General features: G+C 36.2%; 1 protein-coding gene across 1 annotated transcript in view; it reads right to left on the reverse strand.

The window, feature by feature from the left end:
- Positions 1-1298: 1298 nt before the first annotated feature.
- Positions 1299-22704, reverse strand: part of YLPM1 (YLP motif containing 1) — a 66141-nt gene continuing 44735 nt past the window's right edge. The window contains 11 exon segments of the mRNA XM_010855846.1: positions 1299-1694; positions 2023-2205; positions 6831-6961; positions 12161-12212; positions 15384-15464; positions 17773-17856; positions 17966-18049; positions 18136-18312; positions 18543-18662; positions 18941-19003; positions 22311-22465. Of these exon segments, the coding sequence (XP_010854148.1) occupies positions 2059-2205; positions 6831-6961; positions 12161-12212; positions 15384-15464; positions 17773-17856; positions 17966-18049; positions 18136-18312; positions 18543-18662; positions 18941-19003; positions 22311-22465 (1094 nt within the window). The 3' untranslated portion in view covers positions 1299-1694; positions 2023-2058.

The raw sequence follows: 22704 nt of genomic DNA on the forward strand, positions 1-22704 counted from the left end.
TAGATTCAATAATTAGTAGGTTGGTCTTTGTATAAACAATAGTTCTGTTGACCATCTTGTGACGTACCTTCACTCAACATAATAAAGGTGACTGAGAAAGATCACTACATAGAAACGTACCGTCGGCCAGCAAGCAACCAAAGTAGTTTCTCAAATACTACAAACACCAGAAGTTACTTAATGTAGCGAATTATACATTCAATATTGACTTGTTAATAACATAAAGCCTCTTACGTTAAACATTCAGAATTGTAGGAAACATTAAAAAGTATAGAAATTCATCAGAATTTCCCACTAGTCTTCAGTGCTTTGAAGTTCTTGAACCCAAAATAATACTATTAATATGTGAATGGCAACATTATCTCTATTCACACAACATTTAATGTAGGAAATAAAACGAAAATGTTTTTTGGTTTTTTAGACAAAGGTAAACATTTCAAAATATTCAAGCCTTCTGTAAACAAATTTGCAGCTTACTGAGTTAGATTACATAGTGGAAATGATGCTTGAGAAAGAAGTCTCTTCTCAGTCTTCTCTCATGCTGGAAACAACTTTTTTTTTTCCTTTGCAGAATGAAAAAGGGAAAGGAGCTCCTTTTCTCTTTTTAAACAGGAACGATACTTGGGTTTTAGCTCTATGCAATTTCTAGGCTCCACCTGGTACCATTCACAAGAGATAAAATTTTAAGCAGAAGGCCATGCTTTCCAATAATGAACAATCTGGCAAGAACCTGAAAACTTGACAGACTTAAAGGCTGCCTGCCAGAGCGCTCTGCACTGCCATATTCCTGCCCTGCAATCTTGGCTTAAAAAACCAACAATTCAAGTTTAGCAGTCAGGCAACAAGCTCCAAAGCTTCATAGAGTACATCAGTTTTGTCCACCCAGGAGTCAAAGTCAGATTAGAGAAAAATCAAAACATTAGAGAACATGAAGGGAGAAAGTAAAAAGAGGAAGGAAAAGAAAATAGGGAAGAGCAAAAAAGGATCAAAACGACAACGACGACAATAAAACATCATGATACAGAACAGATGTGCTCCAGGGAACAGATAAATATTTGAAATTGTCTCTATTAGTCTTCAAGACGCAAAGACAGAAAAAGAAATCAGCTATAAAACAAAGATAAGTGTTGTGAACATTGCTGAGCCTTGTGTTTACAACATGCGTTACGGAATCATAGATGCGAACGAGGTTTTTAAGATGTTCAACTAGCATGTAATCAGAACACACCATATTAAAAAAGCAATAAAAATAAAATTAAGAAAACAAGAGAAAGGGCTCATGCTATATAGCCCATGAATCTCATGGCTTTATCATGAAAGTTTATTTTTTTTAATCCTAGTACAATCAGCTACCAGTTACATACAGTAAAAAACAAAAACAGCCACAAAGCAATGATGACAGAGATAGTCTGTGACAGCTGTGCAGTGGAGGAAACGCTGTCTGTTGGAGTCCTCCAGCACATCTCCACCTGGCTTCAGCAGTTACGCTATCACTCCCTCCCTCCCCAAAGCAGTTAAAAAGAAAGATTCATGTCTTGTTCAAGTCGAGCAAGACTCTAATACCTCTCGGGGACACTGGAGAACTTTAAAAAACTAAAGCAGTAGAAACAAAACAAAAACTGAAACGTGGAAGCAAGGGACACACAACGGAGCTCCAGAAGGCCGTGGCTCCAGATCACCTCAAAGCGAACCACCTGCAAAGAAAAGGAAAGGCTGTCACGGCGGGAAGGACAGACAGAAAACTCAGCAGACCTCAGTCTCTCATCACGTCACTCCTTCCCAGATCTACAGAATTCAAGCTTCTCTTAAGTCTCAGATTTTTATAAGTAAGCCAGGTTGCAGAAAATTGCTTCCTTTTCTAATACCCTGTACTATAATTGCTGGCAACTGGCACATACTTACTCTTAGAACCAGAAAATAATATAGGAAGAGAAGCATTTTTAGCAAAGCATGCTGTCTTCTTTATCTCAGACTCTTCAAAACAACACACAGTAGGCTATTTACATGACCGTGTACCCTTACCTTAGAGGAGTAATGACTCCATTCAAAAACTAAGTTTCATATATATTTGGTTCGATTGAGGGCTTTTTCAGCCAGGTGACCACTTTCATCTGTGATCTTCTCCCAATCAGTCTGTCCGACCACAAAACCTATGGCCCTTTTCCTATCTGCATCCTTCTTTTCTTCCAGGTCTGCCCATCTCACCTAAAAAGAACACAGTGTTAGGCTAGGCTTTAGAAAAAAATAAATACGCAAAGAGTCTCTTAGCTTTCTGAATAGTTTAACGGGTAGGATAACTAATTTGAGGCCAGGGGTTTAAAAAATTAGAAGTTAACTGGAGAACTGAAGACAGTCATACATCTTAAGTTACAGAAAGAAAACTTTAGTCAATCACAAGTCCTGGCCATACCAGCTCCTGAAAAAGTCAGCCCTGTCCCCTCCACCGCCTATCCCCTTTTCCATTCACCAGCCTCATTTTTTACCTTAAGTAAAAAATAAAGCACTAACTTCTGCCTAGTCTTCCTACTTTCATTCTCACTTCCTCTGGTCCACTCTGCCACAGCTTTAAATCCTCGCCCAACCTACAGAATAAAATCCAAGTGCACAGGTCCCTCTGGATCTGGCCCTGTCCTCCTGCAGCATCTCTGGGCAGTACCTATGATGCTTCACAGATGTGTGTTCAGTCGCTATCTGTGTCTGACTCTTTGCAACCCCATGGACTGTAGCTCACCAGTTACAAAAGTACTTTCAGCTCTCAGAGCACACTGGGTCATTCCCACCTCTGTAACCCTACACAAACTAGACTCTCTTCCTGAAAATGTCTTTGCTCTAACCTGATCCGCCTCGCATGAACTCTGCTTTATCCCTCTTGTCCTTTGCCAATCAAATAATCATTGCTTGCCTGGAGTTACTTCCAGATGTGACATGCCTAGTTTTGAACTTTCACGTTATATTGCAATTATCCACTGACAGATCTCCCTTCCCCAACAGACCATAAACATCCTAGATCAAAGACTGAGTCTCATCTCCACATAATAGAAGTTTTTGAAATTTATTCTTAGAAAACAGGGACCTGGTATCATTACTTTTACTGATGAGATAAAAGAGACCAAGAGACAAACTCAGTTGATACCATTTATGGCAAGATTATCCCTACAAATATATGAATCGGGGACATTTTCTATTGGTATTCTGATATTTTAAAAATACGGATTTGTATGTATTACAGTAATAATTTAAAAACTATAAGCAGATTTAACCTGTAAAAGATAAAATACTTATAACTGTGCTTTGCAGCTGCCTAGTACCAAAGGCTTCAGAGACTGTATTTTAAATATGGCTTGTGATTTGTTGTGATTGTGATCTATAACAAGGAGAGGGAACCAGAGCACGTTCATCCACGCTGTACCTGGAAATGTGTAACTGCTCTGAGAAGTAAAATGACCCTCCCTATTACTGTCTATAGGAATGGTAATCAAAGGACTGGCTTCTTATTTCTTCCCCTGATAATTGTTTTTATCAACCACTTGGCTAAAGATAATACACACAAGTAACAGCTGTGGGGGAACACTGATAACACTTGACACTTTTTAAGGTAGATTTATTTGTGGGCAGAAAACCTATGGCTCAATTTCCTTCATGAGGCTTAATAAAAAGCCTAATAAATAATGTGGGTTTCTGAATACCAAGATCTTTGGGCTTTCTGCCCATTAATGCTGATGTATTTATTCTGACAAATTTATGGACCCTGTCTTCAGTTCTCATTGGGATCAAGTGTACGTATTTTAGCAAAAGATGACTATGGTTAAGGGGGATGAAGAATGGATGGATGGACAGACAGATGAATTGTGGCCATCAAACAAAGAAACAGACTGAAAACAGTCCATAGTACATCCTTAAAACAGATTTAAATACACTAATCAATCTTGCCCTGTGTAAACTAAGTTACTTTAAATCTGAAGTTTAAATTCTAAGTCTTTAAAACTCAGATAAAATAAAGAATATGGAATTAGGAAGAAAAGTAGTTATTTTTTAAAAAAGCAATATGTTTCAGCACAAATGCCCCAAATTTTAAAGCTGAAATGAAAATATAAGAGGCTGCAGTTGCACAGACTGACATACAGACATACAATTCTGTAAAAGGAATGAAATGATTACAAAAAAATGTAAGGAGCAGAATAATGACTTGCAACTAGAAATGGCTTTGGAAATGTCAAGTGTCCCTCCTAACCTTCCTAGAGAGGTACTTTTATTGACATTTACAATCTCAATTTTCTGCCATTTACCTTAGCTGTTAAGGGAAAAAAAAGGTATAGTAAAGAAAACTCTTGACCAATACTCAGAAGTTTGTGTGTGTACATTTTAGCTACTGTCACCAAAAATATCTCTAAAACGTTTGAGTTCTCAAACAAAACTAGGGAAATATTCACTTTTCTACAGTTATCAAAGAAACATAAATTAAAGTCATTTTATACAAAACTAAGCAAGTGGAAAAAAAATTTTTTAATTATATTTTAAATCCTAGCCATGTTGGTAAAACTCTAGTATGATCAATTCTACAGAACTACCTTTGTGTTTCGGTGTAAATTAATCCCAGGAATCTACCCAATATTTATAAAATCTGGATTATAGAAATCAAGCAACTCCAGGAAAGGAATGAGTAATGAGTCCTGCATTCCATGCTACCTGCAGGATTTCCTTGTGCTCAAGAAGTTGATTTTGGAAAATGGTTTGAATGTTAAAAACAATTTGAAATGAGGAAGGAAGGCAGGGAGAGGAGTGGAAAGAGGAGCCACTTAATGAACTAGGATGTGTACAGCTCACGCTTTTGTCCACTCAGCTTACAGAGTAAACTATATGAGATTACACACTCCCTACTGAAGAGAGTAATAGTTACCTAACTAAAAATGAACTAGAGAAAAATATTTCTTACTTGAGATTATTCACTGTTATACCAAATTATTATTCCCAAGAAAGAGCTATTTCTGCTTCTGTTGCCCCAACCTTAAAACTGGAATAAGAGGTATTAAGATACGTAGTCCCTGGGTAGAGCTGGGCCACCCAGACATAGAAGGCCACTAATCAGGTCTCAAGACACACAAACAAGGGCAGGCCCAGGGACTGTCTGCACTATTTGAAAGCTTGAGTCCCCTGTAATGGTATCCACAGTAATGAAGTGGCATTTTTCATTCTCTTACAATAAACATCTTTTACTATTAAAGTACTGAGGGAATTTATAAAAAAAGAAATGATGTGTAAAGATAAAGAAATGATAAACAATTTCATTCTTACTTGGCGAAATGAAAAATGAGATACCATTTTTCACCTATCAGACTGTCAAAAGTTAAAAAGTTCAGTAATAACACTGCTTGTGCAAGTGTGAAAAAAACAGGGATTTACTTACATGTGGGTGTATAAATAGGCGCAACCTTTTTGGAAAACAATCTCATAATAGCTGTCAGAATGATACATCATATTCTATGAGTTTGCAGCTTTAAGGCTAAAAATACACCCTAGAGATACACTGCCAAAAGGTTGCCAAGACAAACGCATACAACTTACACTATAGTATTACATTAGCAATGAAATAAAAACAGCATAAGCATCCACTGATAAGGAAATGGATAAAGAACTGATTATTCAACCAAATGATGGTACACTAGGAAGCCATTTAAAAAGAAGGGTAGGGAATTCCTGGCAGTCCAGTAGTTAGGACTTGGCGCTTTCACTGCCAAGGGCCCAGGTTTCAATCCCTGGGCAGGAAACTGCTGTGTGGTACAGCCAAAAATAAAATAAATTAAAAAGAATGGTAGGTCTGTATATACTTAAAAGAAAGATCAAGACAGACTAGCTGGAAAAGCTTTATGTGGACCATGTACAATGTTATACCTCTTACTTTATTGTGTTTTAAAGGATGCATACAAATATCACTTTTATTTAATTTGCCATCTGTGTGGAAGACCTATTCAACATCTTGGCTTCATTATTTTGCTCCCTATCATAGCTAAGCTTCTTCAGAAACTTATCTACATTTGCTGTTCTGCACTTCCTCATTTCCTATTCTTCAAATGTGCTCGAAAGTGGCTTCTCCCCTCAACTCTCTAAGAAAGCTTGACTTTTTTTTTTTGACCAGACATCAACAATCACCATGTTGCCAAATTCAATGGTGAGTTCTCTTTTCTCAGTTTATCTGTCTTCTCTGTATCATTTAACAATGGACTATTCTTTCCTTCTTAAAACAGTTACTTCTATCTGAACTTCTAAATTTTGGAGTCCCGAGTCCTATTACCACTTCTAACTTCACTGGTACTTCGCTGAACTTCTGAGTTTTCACTCTCAAACTTGTATGTCTCCCCTACTTTACGCTAATTCAGTAAATAGTACCACATGCATGGAATGCTTATGGCCAGAATCCTGAAACGTCACCATTGAGCCCATCCATCCTGGACCCTCTACATCTGATCCATTAAGAAGCTCCACAGATTCTCTTCAGTACTCTACTTCACACCTGACTCTTTTGCTCCATGACAAAATGGCACAAGCAGCCATTCCAGACTCCTTTAAGGTTGATAACGTGCTAACCACGTGAGGCTCTGTTCTCCATTATTTAAGTTATTTGTACATTTTGATCGAATAATTTGTAAGGTCTCTTTTGCAAATGTGTAATATGGTGCTGCTGCTGCTAAGTCACTTCAGTTGTGTCCAACTCTGGTGCAGTATAAACCAAACCACTCTAAAAAAATAGCATTCGTGTTTATCTGACTTTAACTTTCTAAAACCAGATGTCTACACAGGCCTTTAACTGTTGGTAATCACTCGTGGTCTCTTACCCTCTTCTTCCCAGGCTCAGAAGCACGAGTGTCGTAATCATCAGGGAGCTGAAGATAGTCCTCCATTCTGCTGGCAATAGCCTCCCAGTCACGTTTCCTTTTTGTGCCAGTTCTCAAGCCATCCAGCTTGTCTGAGGGACAAACACAGAGCCGCAGCATTAAGGAAGAGTGTGAGCTTGCACACGACACACAAACAAGGGGAAAGAAGGCTGGAACACCGTCGGAGGGCACATCCGCAATTCCGAGAGCAGCACCACTTGCAGATCCAAACTCTCTTCTTAGCTGAGATAATATCAAGTTCTGTGCAATTTCCACTCTTTATCTGGTGTTCATACCGGCAGCCTTTACATTACTATACTGGTTTAAGTAGCAAATATGGGCAGAGCAAGAGAAGACACTTGTTTACTGGGCTTCTTATCCTCCCCACCCACCTAAAATCACACTTCAGCTCTCATGTTCTGATGAAAAGCAACGCTGAGTTTTTCCAAAAGCAACTTCTTCCATTCTTTTTTGTTTTTGTTTCTTTAACACAACATTAACACCACCCATTCGATCTGCAATCATGTGTGATATTGTGTTACATGAAAAACAGGTAGTATAAGAACTTAGTGAGCCAAGCTAATGCTTGGGAAAGTTTTAGATGAACAGTTTCTTGGGATTTTGACCACTGGTGACAGGATTTGCTGTAAGTTAATGTTTACAGGTAAGTTGATCATACAAATCCCCACTGTCTTTGGTTGTACTTTAAAGTGCTGCTGACTATTCTGAGGCTGAGGGCTAGTCAGCCAAAGTAGCTGGATCTGAATTTTCTTTCTGAATCCTCAATCTGAGAGGCTTTCCAAAGGCCCCAGACTTTAATCAATTAAATTAACAGGGAGTGCTGATTCAGAGATTATGAGATATGAGTTTAGGTGTCTTCAAGAACACACGATGGAAATGTGTATAGTCTGTTTTATTGGTTGTTAGTTGTGATTTTGAATTCTACATGTGAAATATTATGAGTTATATATATACACACACACACACACATATATATGTACATATATATATAAAAGCTACACTGAAGCACTAAACTTTTGGATCATCTACAGTTATAAAAACATACTATTATTAAGTAGGTCAATAAAGGAAAACCTACACACTTCAGAAACATACAATAACCACACTCCATTTAACTCCATAAATGGTGAAGAGTATATATAATAGAAACCTTTTAGGCATCAAGGCAGACAGAACGTGAAAGAAAAGTACAATGGAAGCAGAAGGCAAGATGAGTTTATGCTTCAAATGTAAAAGTTACACACACAACTAATTGTGCATACCATACAGATCTCAAAAACCAGTAAGATTTTGCATACTTGTCAAAGCTTTTATTTCCTAAGCCCCACCCCCATAAAAGCAATATTATTGAAAAATCAGCAAGGCAAACTACAACACTTTACAAAACTCAAGAAATTTTTATCATATCACTTTGGCAAATTTTTAACATGGATGAGTGCAACAGAAACAGTCTTCTAACCTCCTCTGTAAATCACATGCCATACCAAGGGGCTCTAACCTACATGTACAGGACAGGCCGTATTACACAAGATCTTACAGGTGACACCTTGATTGCACAGGGACATAGAATATGGTATTAGAAAAACCAGTGAAGCCCACAAACAGTAAAACTGTTCTCAGTTGAATAGTGTAAAGTATCAGCCGCTCCAACACACTTATTGAATAAACGTCAAAGGATTTCCAAACTTAGTAAGATCAACTTCGACATTTACATACTTCAAAGGAAAATTTCATATTTCAATTCCAAAAATAGAACATGGTCAGGCAGCAATTACAGAAGGACAGTGTGAAAACTACAAGAACTCTTCCTCATACACTGGGTGTATGACAGGAGTTACACATCAGGAGTTTCACATTTGTAACACGGAAGTTCAGAAGAGTATGTATTTCTAGTCTGAACACCCTTGCTTGTAATATTTAATTTGAAATTTTATTGTACACAAGTTTAAAGTTTCCTTCTTGGAGCTGAAGAAAGGTTCATACCTCCTCCACATGGCATCCTGGAAACTCAAACACACAGATGTATGGCATAAGGTAAGGGAAGAGGAATCTGGGGTATTTGTTAGTTACAGAAGACGACTGGTATCCAATACACTCATACTAATGATTTTCAGAGGTTTGAATTTAAAAGATGAAGTTTGAAGATGAAGATGAAAGTTTAAATATCCAACTCTGCATGTCATAGGATTTTACCATATCTTCAAAACAGTATATTATATATAGCACAACAGAAAAAATTTTTAGATACATCTATATGTTTTCTAAACATAAATGATATTTCTGAAAATTTGCTCATGGTGAACACACAAGGGTTACATGCCTATACAAAATAATTACATTCCAACTGGGAAGAGATGAAACTGCCTGACATGTAGAAGGCCAGTACACAGTAACTCATAAACGGAGACAAATGACGCTGAGATGAGAAAAGCAAAAGTAAGCTATATGAAGAAACCTAAATTAGGATGACAACAGTCTCAAGTATACTTTTGGTTTTTTACTGTTTGAGAAACTAAAATCATGTCAGTGGAATTTAAGCAGCTTGAATGCTGAATCCTAGCATTTGATGTGGCTTGTAACAACCACCCTTGCCTTAGGGCGCTTGTGTCCCAGCTGGAAAAGAAGCAAAGTGCTCCTGAGAGTGGGTCACAGACAGTCCTCAACAATTCCATGACAGCCAAGCCAGATGCAACTCAGGCTAGTTCTGAATTTTCCTAAAATCACACTGCTTCTACTTTAACACACACACACACAGGCTGAACTGAATACTATACTTAATGAACACAGATCAAGACTCAACAATAAGATTTAACAGTTGCTTGAAAGATTACAAGTAAGTGAATACTTTCTCATTTGCCAATTCATCTGTAAGTCAAAATTTCTCAGTTACAGATTCAGCTTGTCTAGCTCAATACATGCCACCACGTGTCCACCCAGCATAATCATGTTACCAAGAGATATTTAAGAAATGTTGGTAAAATAGAGTTGTACCTGGTAGTCAAATCTATTGAATTTGTTATGATAAGGAAGGTGACAAAAAAGAACAGAGCCTCGTGCTTTAGGCTCTTCTTCTCAATTGGCTCCATGGACCAATATCAAAGGAGTAAGTACTTCCAGGAAGGCTCACACTCCTTCCTCGACAGATGATTTAGCTCTCAAGATAACAAGGTGGTGCAAGAGGCGAGTCATTAGATGGAACATCACTGTCACAAACGAAAACCCAGCTGCAAACATTTAAGAACTTCTTTCCTAGATTCATTACTAGATCTTCAGTGCCTTTAACTGAAATGGTTTATTTAACAACTCTATTTCTGGCATTGTCTTTAAAATGGACTGCATCTGTGGGACTTCTCTGGCAGTCCAGTGGTTGAGACTTGGCCTCCCAATACAGGCGGTGCAGATTTGATCCCTGGTCAGGAGGCTAAGATCCCACAAGCCTCACAGCCAAAAAAAAAAAAACCTAAAATGGACTGAATTTGTATTAAATGTATTTTCTGAGAAGCAAATAGCAGACCAGCCAGAATTTTTTCTGGAAAGTGATATCAAGATTAATGTCATATTATCTTGGATAATCATCATAACTAAATTACATTTTCCTTTCTCTTTAGATATTAGAAAGGAAAGTAAGAGTGTGGATCGGCTCAAGTTAAAAAAAGCATTATCCTAGATAATATATTACAAAGGCCTCTTAAAGATTATATGCTTAGCTAAAATATTGTATAATTCCCATATCTCTTTAATTACCATTTCTCTTTGCCCCAAAAGATAATCACTATTTAGAAAAGCAGGAAAGAGGAAAATGATTTTACAGTCTTATAGGTTATTCTATAAGTACAGAACTTCAGATTTAAACTAATGTTAAAATAAACATATTTACAGCATTATTATTTAAAACTAATTTGGGAAAAGTTTTCAATTAGCAATAATCGCGCCTCGGATAAACCTCATTGGCTACGATACTGCCACTGCGCAAAGCTTAAAACTAATTTGTTGTTATTATTTTCCTACATACTTAATCGCATTTAAGCACTTTCGAATGCTTTAAAAGTTCAGGAAGGAGACAGTTGGTTATTATTAAAATGGATTTCCCACAGAGGAAGGACGAATGGAAGAATATGTCAGTAACCACCACATAAAATTTTCACGTGCCGTACACTAGAAAATTCTAGACTTTGCAACAAAGCATCTATCCCAACAATATGGTAATACTACTGTTTACAGAATTATCTTTTAACATTAGATCTGGTCAACATCAATGGCTCACATGACCAACTGGGCACAATAAAAGGCACAGTCTATGCAACTGTGTGTAAAATGCACCCCTCTGATGTCAGAAACAGATAGTATATCCCAAACAGTGAAGCAGCTAAATTATTCAAATTTGTTCTATAAATTTAAGGTATGTTTCTATGGTTACTTCAGCTCTGGGGGTTACAGCATAATTACAGAAGAGAAATGCAGAGACCAACAGTCATACTTCATACAGTAGCATGGTCCAGCTTTTAAAAAAATCTTATAAAAAAATAAATAAATAAAAAAATCTTATATCACCAGCTTAAATTATTAACTAATACATCTTAATCAACATATTAAATGGTTCTCTTTAGGCGAGATTTTAAAAAAAGTTATGTAATATTACCATAAAATACTGGTGGAAAATCCATTGGATATATGTGATTTTCTACTTGACAAAGAACCTCACATTAAGCAACTCCAAGTTTTTATTTAGACAATAATTTTCACCAGTTTACCTTGTAACCTGCACTAAAGACCAGCTGGAGGAAAATTTTAATGGAAACTTAGAAACCAGGCTCCTCAAAAACCTAAATTATATATCTACCTCCCCCACTTACAAACTTTTATTATACAAAGAAAATAACTGCTTTTTAATTAATTTTTAAACTTCAATATTTATTATTTTTACTATCACTATTATCCAAAATATTCATAATCCACTTCAATTTTGAACTACAGTTAAATATTTTTTTATAAAGGTAGAAATCTCATCTATACCAACATTTCTGATTAATATAAATGAATGGATTTTAGAAGTGACAATATTTTATTACTAAATTTATCACATATTTGCATTTACTCTGTCACAATATATAAAATGAAAGTCAGCAAAACAGACTGAGGATGTAGTAAGGTAGGCCTAAAATCTTTGTTTAAGCAGAGATTTGGGGGAACTTATTCTTCTTACAGCAGAAAGATCTATGACCATTACCATCAGGTATCACATATAAAAACAGGAAAAAGGAAATACCCACCTAGCTTTGCCTCAGATGTGTCCATCTCCCATTTGCTTTTCGGAATGTAACCCTAAATCGTACACAGAGAGAAGCTCGAAGGGTTAGAAAGAGACACATACATGCATATCACTTTTGAATTGGAAAAGCATTACAACTGGGAATGGATTCAGTTTCCACTCACTATTTATAAATATATCCTTAGGGAAAACAGTCTCATTATCTCTGAAGAAACTGAATTACCAAATTCACGAACTTCACTACCCAGATTTGAGGACAGGCACTTTAGAATAGTATCATGAAGGCGCTTTGAGGCAACTACAGCTCAGGACACAACTGTAGTCTGAAAAACAGCTGTACAGCAAACACAGTAAGAACGTCTGGTAGTCACTACGCTGCTACTATGGTGGTTACTACGCTAAATACTATCCTTCAGAGCAGCAGAGAGCTTATCATCCTGGCCAGGTCATTTCTAAATACAACTGCTATTATTAAGTGATAATAGCATGGGGTCCAAGGAGTATTCTTCAAGACAATTACTTTGTATTCCAGTGTAATTTTAGATACACAATTATTAAGTTCAACCTCATTTTAAAATGATTCAATCCATTTACCAGTTAGATCTTACAAAGACTAATTTTACTGAATCTATTTCAGAGTATTACTTTTTCGTCAATTGGAAGCTAGATTATTTCTGATGTTTTTTAAAAATTACACTTTTTCTATTATATGAAAAACCAGAAATCTCCACAGGCAATTTATGTCTTATTTAGTAAAATAACTGAGTGGTTTATTTCAAAGTCCTATAAAGATTTGCAAATTTCCCAATGTACCTATTTAACTATGCAGTAAAGCCTTTCAGTTTATTTGCCTAGCATATGTATGCCTTTTCCATATAATTCACTGATTTATAATTAATTTCCATATAATTCACTGAAGTAAAACAGGTTTCACTTCATTTGGACTGTGTTCTTCTCTATTAGATCTTTACATACAGAACTTTAATATTAGGACTTATTATATAGGACAGATTCATCAAAGGTGTCAGCATCTTCTTTTAAGAATCTTTCTACTATTGGTAATGCTGAAGTTCACAGAATAGACTGACACACAGGTAAAGCTGGAAAGCATGTTGAACAGTTCATGACAATAGCTTCTGTGTAAGAGTTTACTAGAGCATTATCAATCTTCCAGGAAATCAACAGGTTTTATACATTTGTAGTCTTTAAGCCAGACTAATAATTCAACTTCAACTAATTAGGTAGTATTTCAGATTATAAATTATATTATCTTTTCCAAATACATTTTCAATAACAAACAAAGACAAAGGTTGAAGTGATGGTGCTAAAAGTTTGGTACTGATGGAATCTGTACTGTTATATCTCAAAAATCATCTAAAAACCTTAAGTGTCACTAGAATAATATATTTTAAAATTCTGAGTCATATCTACAAGGTCCACTGAGGCATTAAAGAAGACAAAATATCATACCAATGATCCCCCCAAAGGAGTCTCTTGACCAAGAAAAGTATGGATTTCACACAGCTGTAGTAATCAGTACAGAGTAGAAAACAAAGTTGAGTGAAAATTCCATTAAAATGGTCTCAATGACAAGAGACTTGCTCTTAACCCTTTTATTAAAATTTTCCAAGAATCTTTTACTCCTGGAATAGAACCCAACAATAGGAGATCTGGATTCTGCATTTTGAAAAAAGGTTAAGAGAAGTTTTATAACATAAAGGTTAAGTAAAATGAGTATGTTAAGCTCTCCCTGCTGGAACTACTCTTTTCTTCCTTAAAACTTAAAATCATCTTCTCACTCTATGAAACATTAGGTTACTTGGAAATAAAAGAGAGAGTTCAGCAGGGTAGAGCTCTAAAGTTTCAATGCCATGTTTCTGGTGAAAAAATATTGTATTACAGTGTGTTTCACTTTGAAAAATAATAGTACATTCAATTAAAAGTTCCAAGTTTTGACCTACACCTAAGCAAGTCAGATGTTATGAACCATATCCTGAACTGAAATCTCTACAAAGGAAGACAGAGTTTCAGAGAGCTGACATTATAGGCTTCTCATATGATGGCTTTCTAGTATGCACGCTGCAAGTAACTAAACTTGTCATTAGCCATATTCCAGGACAGCGTGGACCTTTAAGTGAATTTCCTACCTACACCTTAGATCATGTATGTTAAAATACAATCTAATTAAATAAAAAGACTTTGTTTAAAGGAAAAAAAAAACATACTGAGACTCAAATGCCATTAACTTTAAAGCTTATTTTTTAATCCACATACGAAATCTAGGAATGTAGAGGTTGACACCATCTCTATGCAAACACACAGTTTCTATCCAGAGTCCTCTATAACACACATGGGGTGATGAAACCACTTCTTAGCATGTATTCTCTAGGGGGAGGAATCGGGGTTCTCACTTTGTACATTTTCAGAAGAATATGAAAAGCAACTTTAGCGAGGGCTGAAGTATTAAATAAAACAAATAATATTTTGAATTAAAAAAGCAACACTATTTCAAGGCATTGCTAATCTCTGTACCGCATTAGCAAACACTGAAAATAACATAAGTCTGGAAGTCACATACTCTTGAATGACAGGGTAAGGCAGACATCACAACAGAGGTGTGATCAAAAGCATTTACAGTAGGTACACGGGAACTCTGAATTCACACTTACGTAAGCCTTTAATTAGCCTAAGCAAAATGCATTGCCTACACAGTCAAATCATTTTCCCCATCACTTAATAGGATAAAATGCAGAAGAACAAATCCGGGAGTCAGTGGCAACCCTCTGCCTCCTCATTCAATAAGTTCTTCTGCCTCAGTTTATAGAAACTCAGTTATGAGCTCTTAGAGCAAAGAAGAGACAATTATGCATAAGTTGGATAGGCTGTACCATGTATTTGCTGGAATGTAAAAATGCTCTTTCATATGTAATTGATTTTCTTAAAAAGTATATTCCCCTAGAGCCACCCACAAATAGCTGAGTGAATACAAGGGTACGTTTCTTAGCATTCTTAAAATTTTCTTGTTAACAACACAGTAGAGGGTTCTTTTCCTTTGGTCGGGGTAAAAATAAAAAGTATCCAAAAGTCTCCGTGAAGATGATTCTGGAAACTTTTACCATTAAGGTGCATATCAACAATAGTAATCTGACCACAGAGATGAATTTAAACCCTTAAGAATTTTAATAAAGAGACACTTTGTTCAAAGTGGTTGTTCTGTCTCCTACCAGTTCGCTTTCCTCTTCCTCTGCATCTTTCTTTTCATCCTTCTGTTCTTCAATATTTGCATCAAAATCTTCCATCTCCACCTACACCACCACAATAATCACACGTAAAACAGGCTGAGTTAACATTCAGGAAAATGCTGAGTCCCTCACTGGGATCTGAAATGAGCACGGCTGCCCAGAGCAAGATGCACAGACTCACTGTTACATACTAGGAAATTTCGAAGTTTCTAAACTTTGAAACAGAACTGACAGACAAGATGATATTCCCGCCTTTCATTTTCCTGGGATATCTATCTTTATAACTTCCTGTGAAGTTGAATATAATGATCTAAGTTGATGGTTATCTGTTTTGAATGGCTATAGATTACTAGGATTTCTTTTGAAAACCTTTAGTAAGTATTTTTTCAATCACATAAAACATGGTATCATTCAAATCTCAAAATGTAAGACAGGGTATAGTAAGAAGTCGGAGGAGAGCTTGGCCCAGAAGAGCAGCAATGCAAATGGAGAGTAGATAGACTACAGAAGTATTTATAAGATAAAACTGACAAAATTTATAGACTGCCTACATGGAGGGATAGAGTCAAACAGCGGTATAAAGGGAGTCAAAAATAATGGACAGTAAAAGAGTCAGGGTTTCAGAAACTTAGTCATTGATGGGTCTCGTTACTAAATAAGAGATTATTAGAAGAGGAACAGGTTTGGATGAATTATACATTGAATAGGTTGGGTTTGAGGTATTTTAAGGTAATAGTAATACATATCTTTTGGTACAAAATTTGGAAAATAATAGTAGAATTGTAAAAATCATCCATAACCTCTCCACTCAGATATAATTACTGTTAAGATATTGATAAAATTCATTCCAAGCTTTACAATTTAATATTAAGGGCATATAAGAGGCAATTCAAGGTACCAGAAAGACTATCTACACAGAATGTGCAGACTGAAAGCAGAGCCTGGGATATAGCCCTAAAGAATTCTAACATTTAAGGACTGGATAGCAAGAGAAGCCAGGAAAGGAGACTTGCATCATGACCTGAGATGCAAGAAGAAAATCAGGAGAGGGCAGACTCACAGAAGCCGAGAAAAAATGTTTTCAAGAAGGTGGACACAGTCACATGTGGCAGCAAAATTATGCAACAAAAGTGAGAATTGTTCACTGTCATGAAACTCTCTGGTGAGAGAGTCTCTAGAGAATGGCTGGGACAGAAGCCAGAAGGAAATGGGTTGACAAGTGGCATGGGAGGCAAAAGCACATAAAAATACAGTGGAAACACTGAGTATCGATAACTCTCATTCGCAGGAAGAAGTCAAAAAAGCAGAGGTATATAACTGATTAAAAGAGAAAGAGCTCTCCTTTTCCATGATAAAGATTTATTTCTACCAAACAAATAATTGATTTAGATAAGAATTATCAATCTATGAAAATCTGTCAGGGAACAGGATATTAACAGTTTCAAAGTATCTCCCTACAGATGACTTATTACAAAGAGAAAAGTGTAGAAAACTTTGAAGATATCACCAAAACCAAGGGATCAACATTTTAATCACAATAATAAAATAAGTTGACATCATATGACTCCTGATATGATGCACTAAGAACACGTCACTGCTAACGTTTAACCTAAAGCTAATCATGACAAACCCACAATGATGGGAGCTAACAGAACAGTTAACTGACCAATATGCTGCAAGATTTCTTTGTCTTTCATGACAGTGACATAGATGAGAAACCATTTTTTCTATTAAAAGGATTGGATCCTGGATTTTAAGAAACTGCTATAAAGCACATTACAGAAACAACTGGTGAAATATGACTATGGACGGTACATGAAAGAATTCAAGAAATTTATATTACCTAATGTGGGATCTTCGGAGAAGGCAATGGCACCCCACTCCAGTACTCTTGCCTGGAGAATCCCATGGACGGAGGAGCCTGGTAGGCTGCCATCTATGGGGTCGCACAGAGTTGGACACGACTGAAGCGACTTAGCAGCAGCAGCACCAATATGGGATCTTATCAAATGTTAAATTTTTTGAATTTGATAACTGAGATTTCTACCTCTGTAAGAGAATGCCCTTGCTTTTGGGAGGTATCTTCTGAAATACTTAGGGGATAAAGGGTTTATGAGGTCTGCATTTTTACGCTCAAATGGTTTCACAGTAATAGGAATAGTAGTAACAGTAACAACAAGAAAAAACAGAAGAAATCTAATAGAGAAAAACGTGTCAAAATGTTAACAATCAGTGAATCTCAATGAAAGAAAGTCATGCAGGTATTCTTATACTAATCATGCAGCTTTTCTGTAATTAAAAATTTTTTCAAAGTAAAAATGGTGGAGAAAAAGGTGGCTTCTGCACTGCTTTAGAGCCAAAGGACACTCACCTCTTCAATAGCGGCATCCTGCAACAAAGAACGAATGTCCAGACGCATCATATGACGAGGTGCAGCTTCCCAGTGATCAGCCATCTAATTGAGAGATTCAGGAGCTCAAGTTATCTCTGGAAGCTACTCAAAGAAAGACCAAGAGACCATGCATGCCCTCTATGTTTTCTTAAAAAATAATAATAATGATCACCTTATTTATTTCTTTAAGCTTTCGTCCATGAATATTCCTCTTGCCACAAGTCTGGTTATCTGCACTCATTTCAGCCAAATACACCTAAGAAGAAATGAACAATGATTAAGCAAACAAATGCAAGACTTACATGATAACACAAAATACTCTAAAGTTCTTTAAATCTATACCTCAAATCCCTTGGTTTTTGCTGCACTCCAAAACTGGTCGAAATGTCTAACTCTGTCATTGATGGCGTCCAGGATGATGAAAGGGAAAAAGCCATCATCCAGAGTCTTTTTGAAAGTTTTGAACATGCTGGTACGGTAGGTTTCCTCCATCTCAGCTTCATATTCATATTCCATTACCTAAGATTCCCCACAAAAGAGATACAGAGTTAGCAAAAGCAGGAGTCACCTTGCATCTCTTCCCTAGTTAGCATTTGGATAAAGACAACTTTCCTTCTTTCTCAGGTGTAGTCTTTTCCTTCACACCTGAGCACTGAAGTCTGTGTTCAAAAAAGTCAATAATTTCTCTCTGAACATGCTTTCAATACTATTTATGAATTAGGATGTAATCTGAGAGGAATATAGTGTACCTTCTTTTTCACTTTCTTTCCAGAATCTGGATCTTTTTCTTCTTTTTCTACTTCAGTGATGAAGTAATCATCCAGGCTTAGAACTCTGGGTGCAGGTCCTCCGAATTCTACCTCCTTATCCTAAGTATCAGATATTCAAGAAAGTTGAAAAGAATTTATGGAATAAATTAATAAATGTGCACAAAGTTTTTTCTTATGGTTAAATACCACACAATCTTCTTGTGGTTTCAAATCAAGCTGGGGCAAAAGTATCTGTCTAAGCAGATCAAAATGAGACAGCATCCACCTGGGCCAACTAGAGCGGATCAAACAGGAAATACCTGTGTCAACATCACATTGCTTGTTAAGAAGGCAAATGGCTAACAAAAGCAGTAATGCTTTCACTTTTCCATACTCACTCGAATAAGTTTTGCAACATGTGTCTTTCCACTGCCTGGCAATCCTCTCATTATAACAACAATCTAAAACACAAATAAAAAAAAAATTACTTAGTTTTTTTTTTCCACAATGAATTGATCTTAGAGTTAACAATGACCTAATATTCTCCAGGAGAGACCATACCATAGGCCATGAAATAAACCTTAACACATTTGAGAAGACAGGAATAATACAAAGCATATCCCTGGCCACAATGGAAAGAAATTTAAAAGTTTGGGAAAATGTAAAAATGAAACACCATACTCTTAAATAACCAATAGATCAAAGAAGAAATCAAAACAAAAATCAGAAAACACTTTGAGATTAACAAAAATGAAGACACAACATAAGAAAATGGAAGAACAAACTAAACTAACTAACAAACGTTTAGTACTAACAAACTAAACAAACTAAACTAAACGTAAAGCAAGAAGGAAGGAAATAATATTAGAGCAGAGGTTATTAAAATAGAGAACAGAAAATTAAAGAAAAATCAATGGAACCAAAAGGTAGTTCTCTGAAAAGAGCAACAAAATTGACAAACCTTTAGCTAAACTAAGAAAAAAGAGATAGGATTCAAATTACTAGAATCAGAAAAAAAGAGAGGACATGAGTGCCATCCTTACAAAAATTTTAAAAGGGTTATAAAGGACTACTATGAAACCGCATACCAACAAACTAGATAACTCAGACAAAATGGACAAATTCTTAAGAGAGACACAAGCTACTAAAATGGTCTCAAGAAGAATAGATAACCTGGACAAACTTAGGACAAGTGAAGAGACCTAATTAGTAGTCAAAAAACTGCCAACAAGAAACACCCAGGCCCAGATGGCTTCCTCACTGAATTCCAACAAACATTTAAAAAAAAATACCAACTCTTCACACTTTCAGGAAAAAAAAAAAAAATAGAATAAGAAAGAACAATTCCCAACTTATTTTATGAGGCCAGTATTTCAAACCAGCATATAATCTGATACCAAAACCAGACAAAGACGTCACAAGAAAATTTGGTATCTCTTATGAATATGGATATAAAACTTCACAACAAAATATTACCAAATTGAATCCAGCAACATATAAAAAGAATTAAACAAGATAACCAAGTAGGATTTATCCCAGAGATATCAATTAATATCTAAAATCTGTTAATGTAATAATATATCAATACAATAAAAACCAAAAATTCCCAATGCAGAGAAAGTGTATAACAAAATCCAACATCCTTTCATGATAAGAACATTTACCAAATTAGAAATGGAAGGGAACCTCCTCGACTCGATAAAGGACATCAAACGAAAATGCACAGCTAGCACAGTACTTAATGGTGAAAGACTGAAAGTTTTCTTTCTAAGTTCAGGAATAAAACAAGGATGCCCACTCTCACCACATCGATTCAACACTGAACAACTATGCAAGAAAAGAGGCATCCAGACTGAAAAGTAAGAAGTAAAACCATCTCCATCTGCAAGATTATATCATCTCACATACAGGAAAACTTCCAAGGAATCCACTAAAAATCTATTAGAACCAATAAATGAGTTCAGCAATGTGGAGCAATATACAATCAATACACAAGAACCACCTGTATTTCAATACAGCTGAGCAAGCCAGGAATGGAATTAAGCAATCCTTATCTCTTTTTCTTTGATGGCCCTGCTGTGTGGCTTGCAGGACCTCAGTTCCCCAACCAGGGACTGAACCTGGGCCACAGCAGTCAAAAGTGCTGCATCCTAACCACCGGGCACCTGAGCCATCTACATCAGTAACAACATGACACATGAATGGATTTAAGCAGTCCAATTAAGAAGCAAAAAACATGATCTAAACTACATGCTGTTTAGAAGGAACACATCTCAGACTGAAAGACACAGATTGAAATTAAAAGGATGGAAAAAGGTATCAGCAACCACAGGAAAGCTGGAGTAACTATACCAATAATAGATGAAATAGACTTTAAAACAGTGACATACATACATACATGGTTCAAACCTCTGACAGAAATCCCAGTATCAGTTTATTTAAATGGAATCTATTTATTTTGCAATACAGGGTAAATGTAAGAATGTGTGTGTATATATATGGATATACAGATAGACAGATAGATAGATATCTATGTATCTCTCTCTATATATAAATGGAGGTCACCAGGAAAGTAAGTCTAAACTAATCAAGTTCTTCTAATTCTTCCTTTTAAATTCCACACACCGTAAGACCAAATCCTCTTTCCCCTTTTTCAAAGTGCAATTAATTTCTTCTTAATTATTTTCTATAATTTAACACTTTAAAAAAAATTTTTAATTAGAGAATAATCAACACTTTCTTTTTGCCAAGCAATTAAGCTCTAATTTCTTAGATTCTAAAGGATAGGCAGTTTATGAAAAATGATGATTTGGAGATGGCAAGATGCCATGAATCTGATATTAATACTATGTCACACATGGAGACAACCTAAATGTTCACTGATGGATGAATGGATAAAGAAGATACACACACACAACGGAACACTACTCAGCTATAAAAAAGCATGAAATAATGCCATGGATGGACCTAGAGATTATTACTAAGTGAAGTAAGTCAGAAAGATAAAGACACAAATACCATCATTATATGACTTATATATGTGGACTTATATATATGACTTATGTGTGGAATTGAAAATATGACACAAATGAATTTATCTACAGTACAGAAACAGACACACATACATAGAGAACAGACCTGTGGTTGCCAAGGTGGGGAATGGGGGAGGACAGACTGAAGTTTGGGATTAGTAGATGCAAACTATTATATACAGACTAGGAGAAGGCAATGGCACCCCACTCCAGTACTCCTGCCTGGAAAATCCCATGGACGGAGGAGCCTGGAAGGTTGCAGTCCATGGGGTCACTGAGGGTCAGACATGACTGAGCGACTTCACTTTCACGCACTGGAGAAGGGAATGGCAACCCACTCCAGTGTTCTTGCCTGGAGAATCCCAGGGATGGGGGAGCCTGGTGGGCTGCTGTCTATGGGGTCGCATGGAGTCGGACACGACTGAAGCGACTTAGCAGCAGCAGACAACAATAAGGTCCTATTGTATAGCACAGAGGACTATGTTCAATATCCTGTGATTAAACTATGGAAAAGCATATGAAAATATGTATCTATACATGTAACTGAATCACTTTGCTATACAGAAGAAGTTAATACAACCTTGCGTATCAACTATACGACAATAAAATAAGTTTTTAAAAATTAAAAATAAAATACCATGTCACAGAAAAGTACAGAAGTTCTGTTCAGGATACTAAAAAGATCTCTTATCAGCTTCTGATTTGCAATAAAACTAGTCAACCCCACAGGACTCACTCTCTCAGGTCTGCTCTCTCGGCCAGGTGGTTTCAAAATATCATCCACGTTCTTAGACTCAGGTTTCTTCTCAACCCGTGGAGCTGGAGGTGGCTGGTGGCTTATTGAAGGAGCTGGCAGGGGCATTCGCTCCTCTGGGTAACTTCTTCGTTCTCCTAGGATGCCAGCGGTTGAACAAGATTACTATTTATATAGTAATTATTTAAAATTTTAATGCTCTCCACTCCTCCTAATATATATATATATATGTTAATATATATGAGAACGAGTCACCAGCTTAGGAAAACTTATTCACATAAAATAGGTATGAATTGCTAGTTTATTTAAGTCTAATTTATAACAGTGAAAAACTAAAAGCAATCTAAGTGTTCAAAAATAAGAGTCTTACATCTTA

This window comes from Bison bison, unplaced genomic scaffold (assembly GCF_000754665.1).
Source record: "Bison bison bison isolate TAMUID 2011002044 unplaced genomic scaffold, Bison_UMD1.0 scf7180017864368, whole genome shotgun sequence".
Taxonomy (NCBI): Eukaryota; Metazoa; Chordata; class Mammalia; order Artiodactyla; family Bovidae; genus Bison; species Bison bison.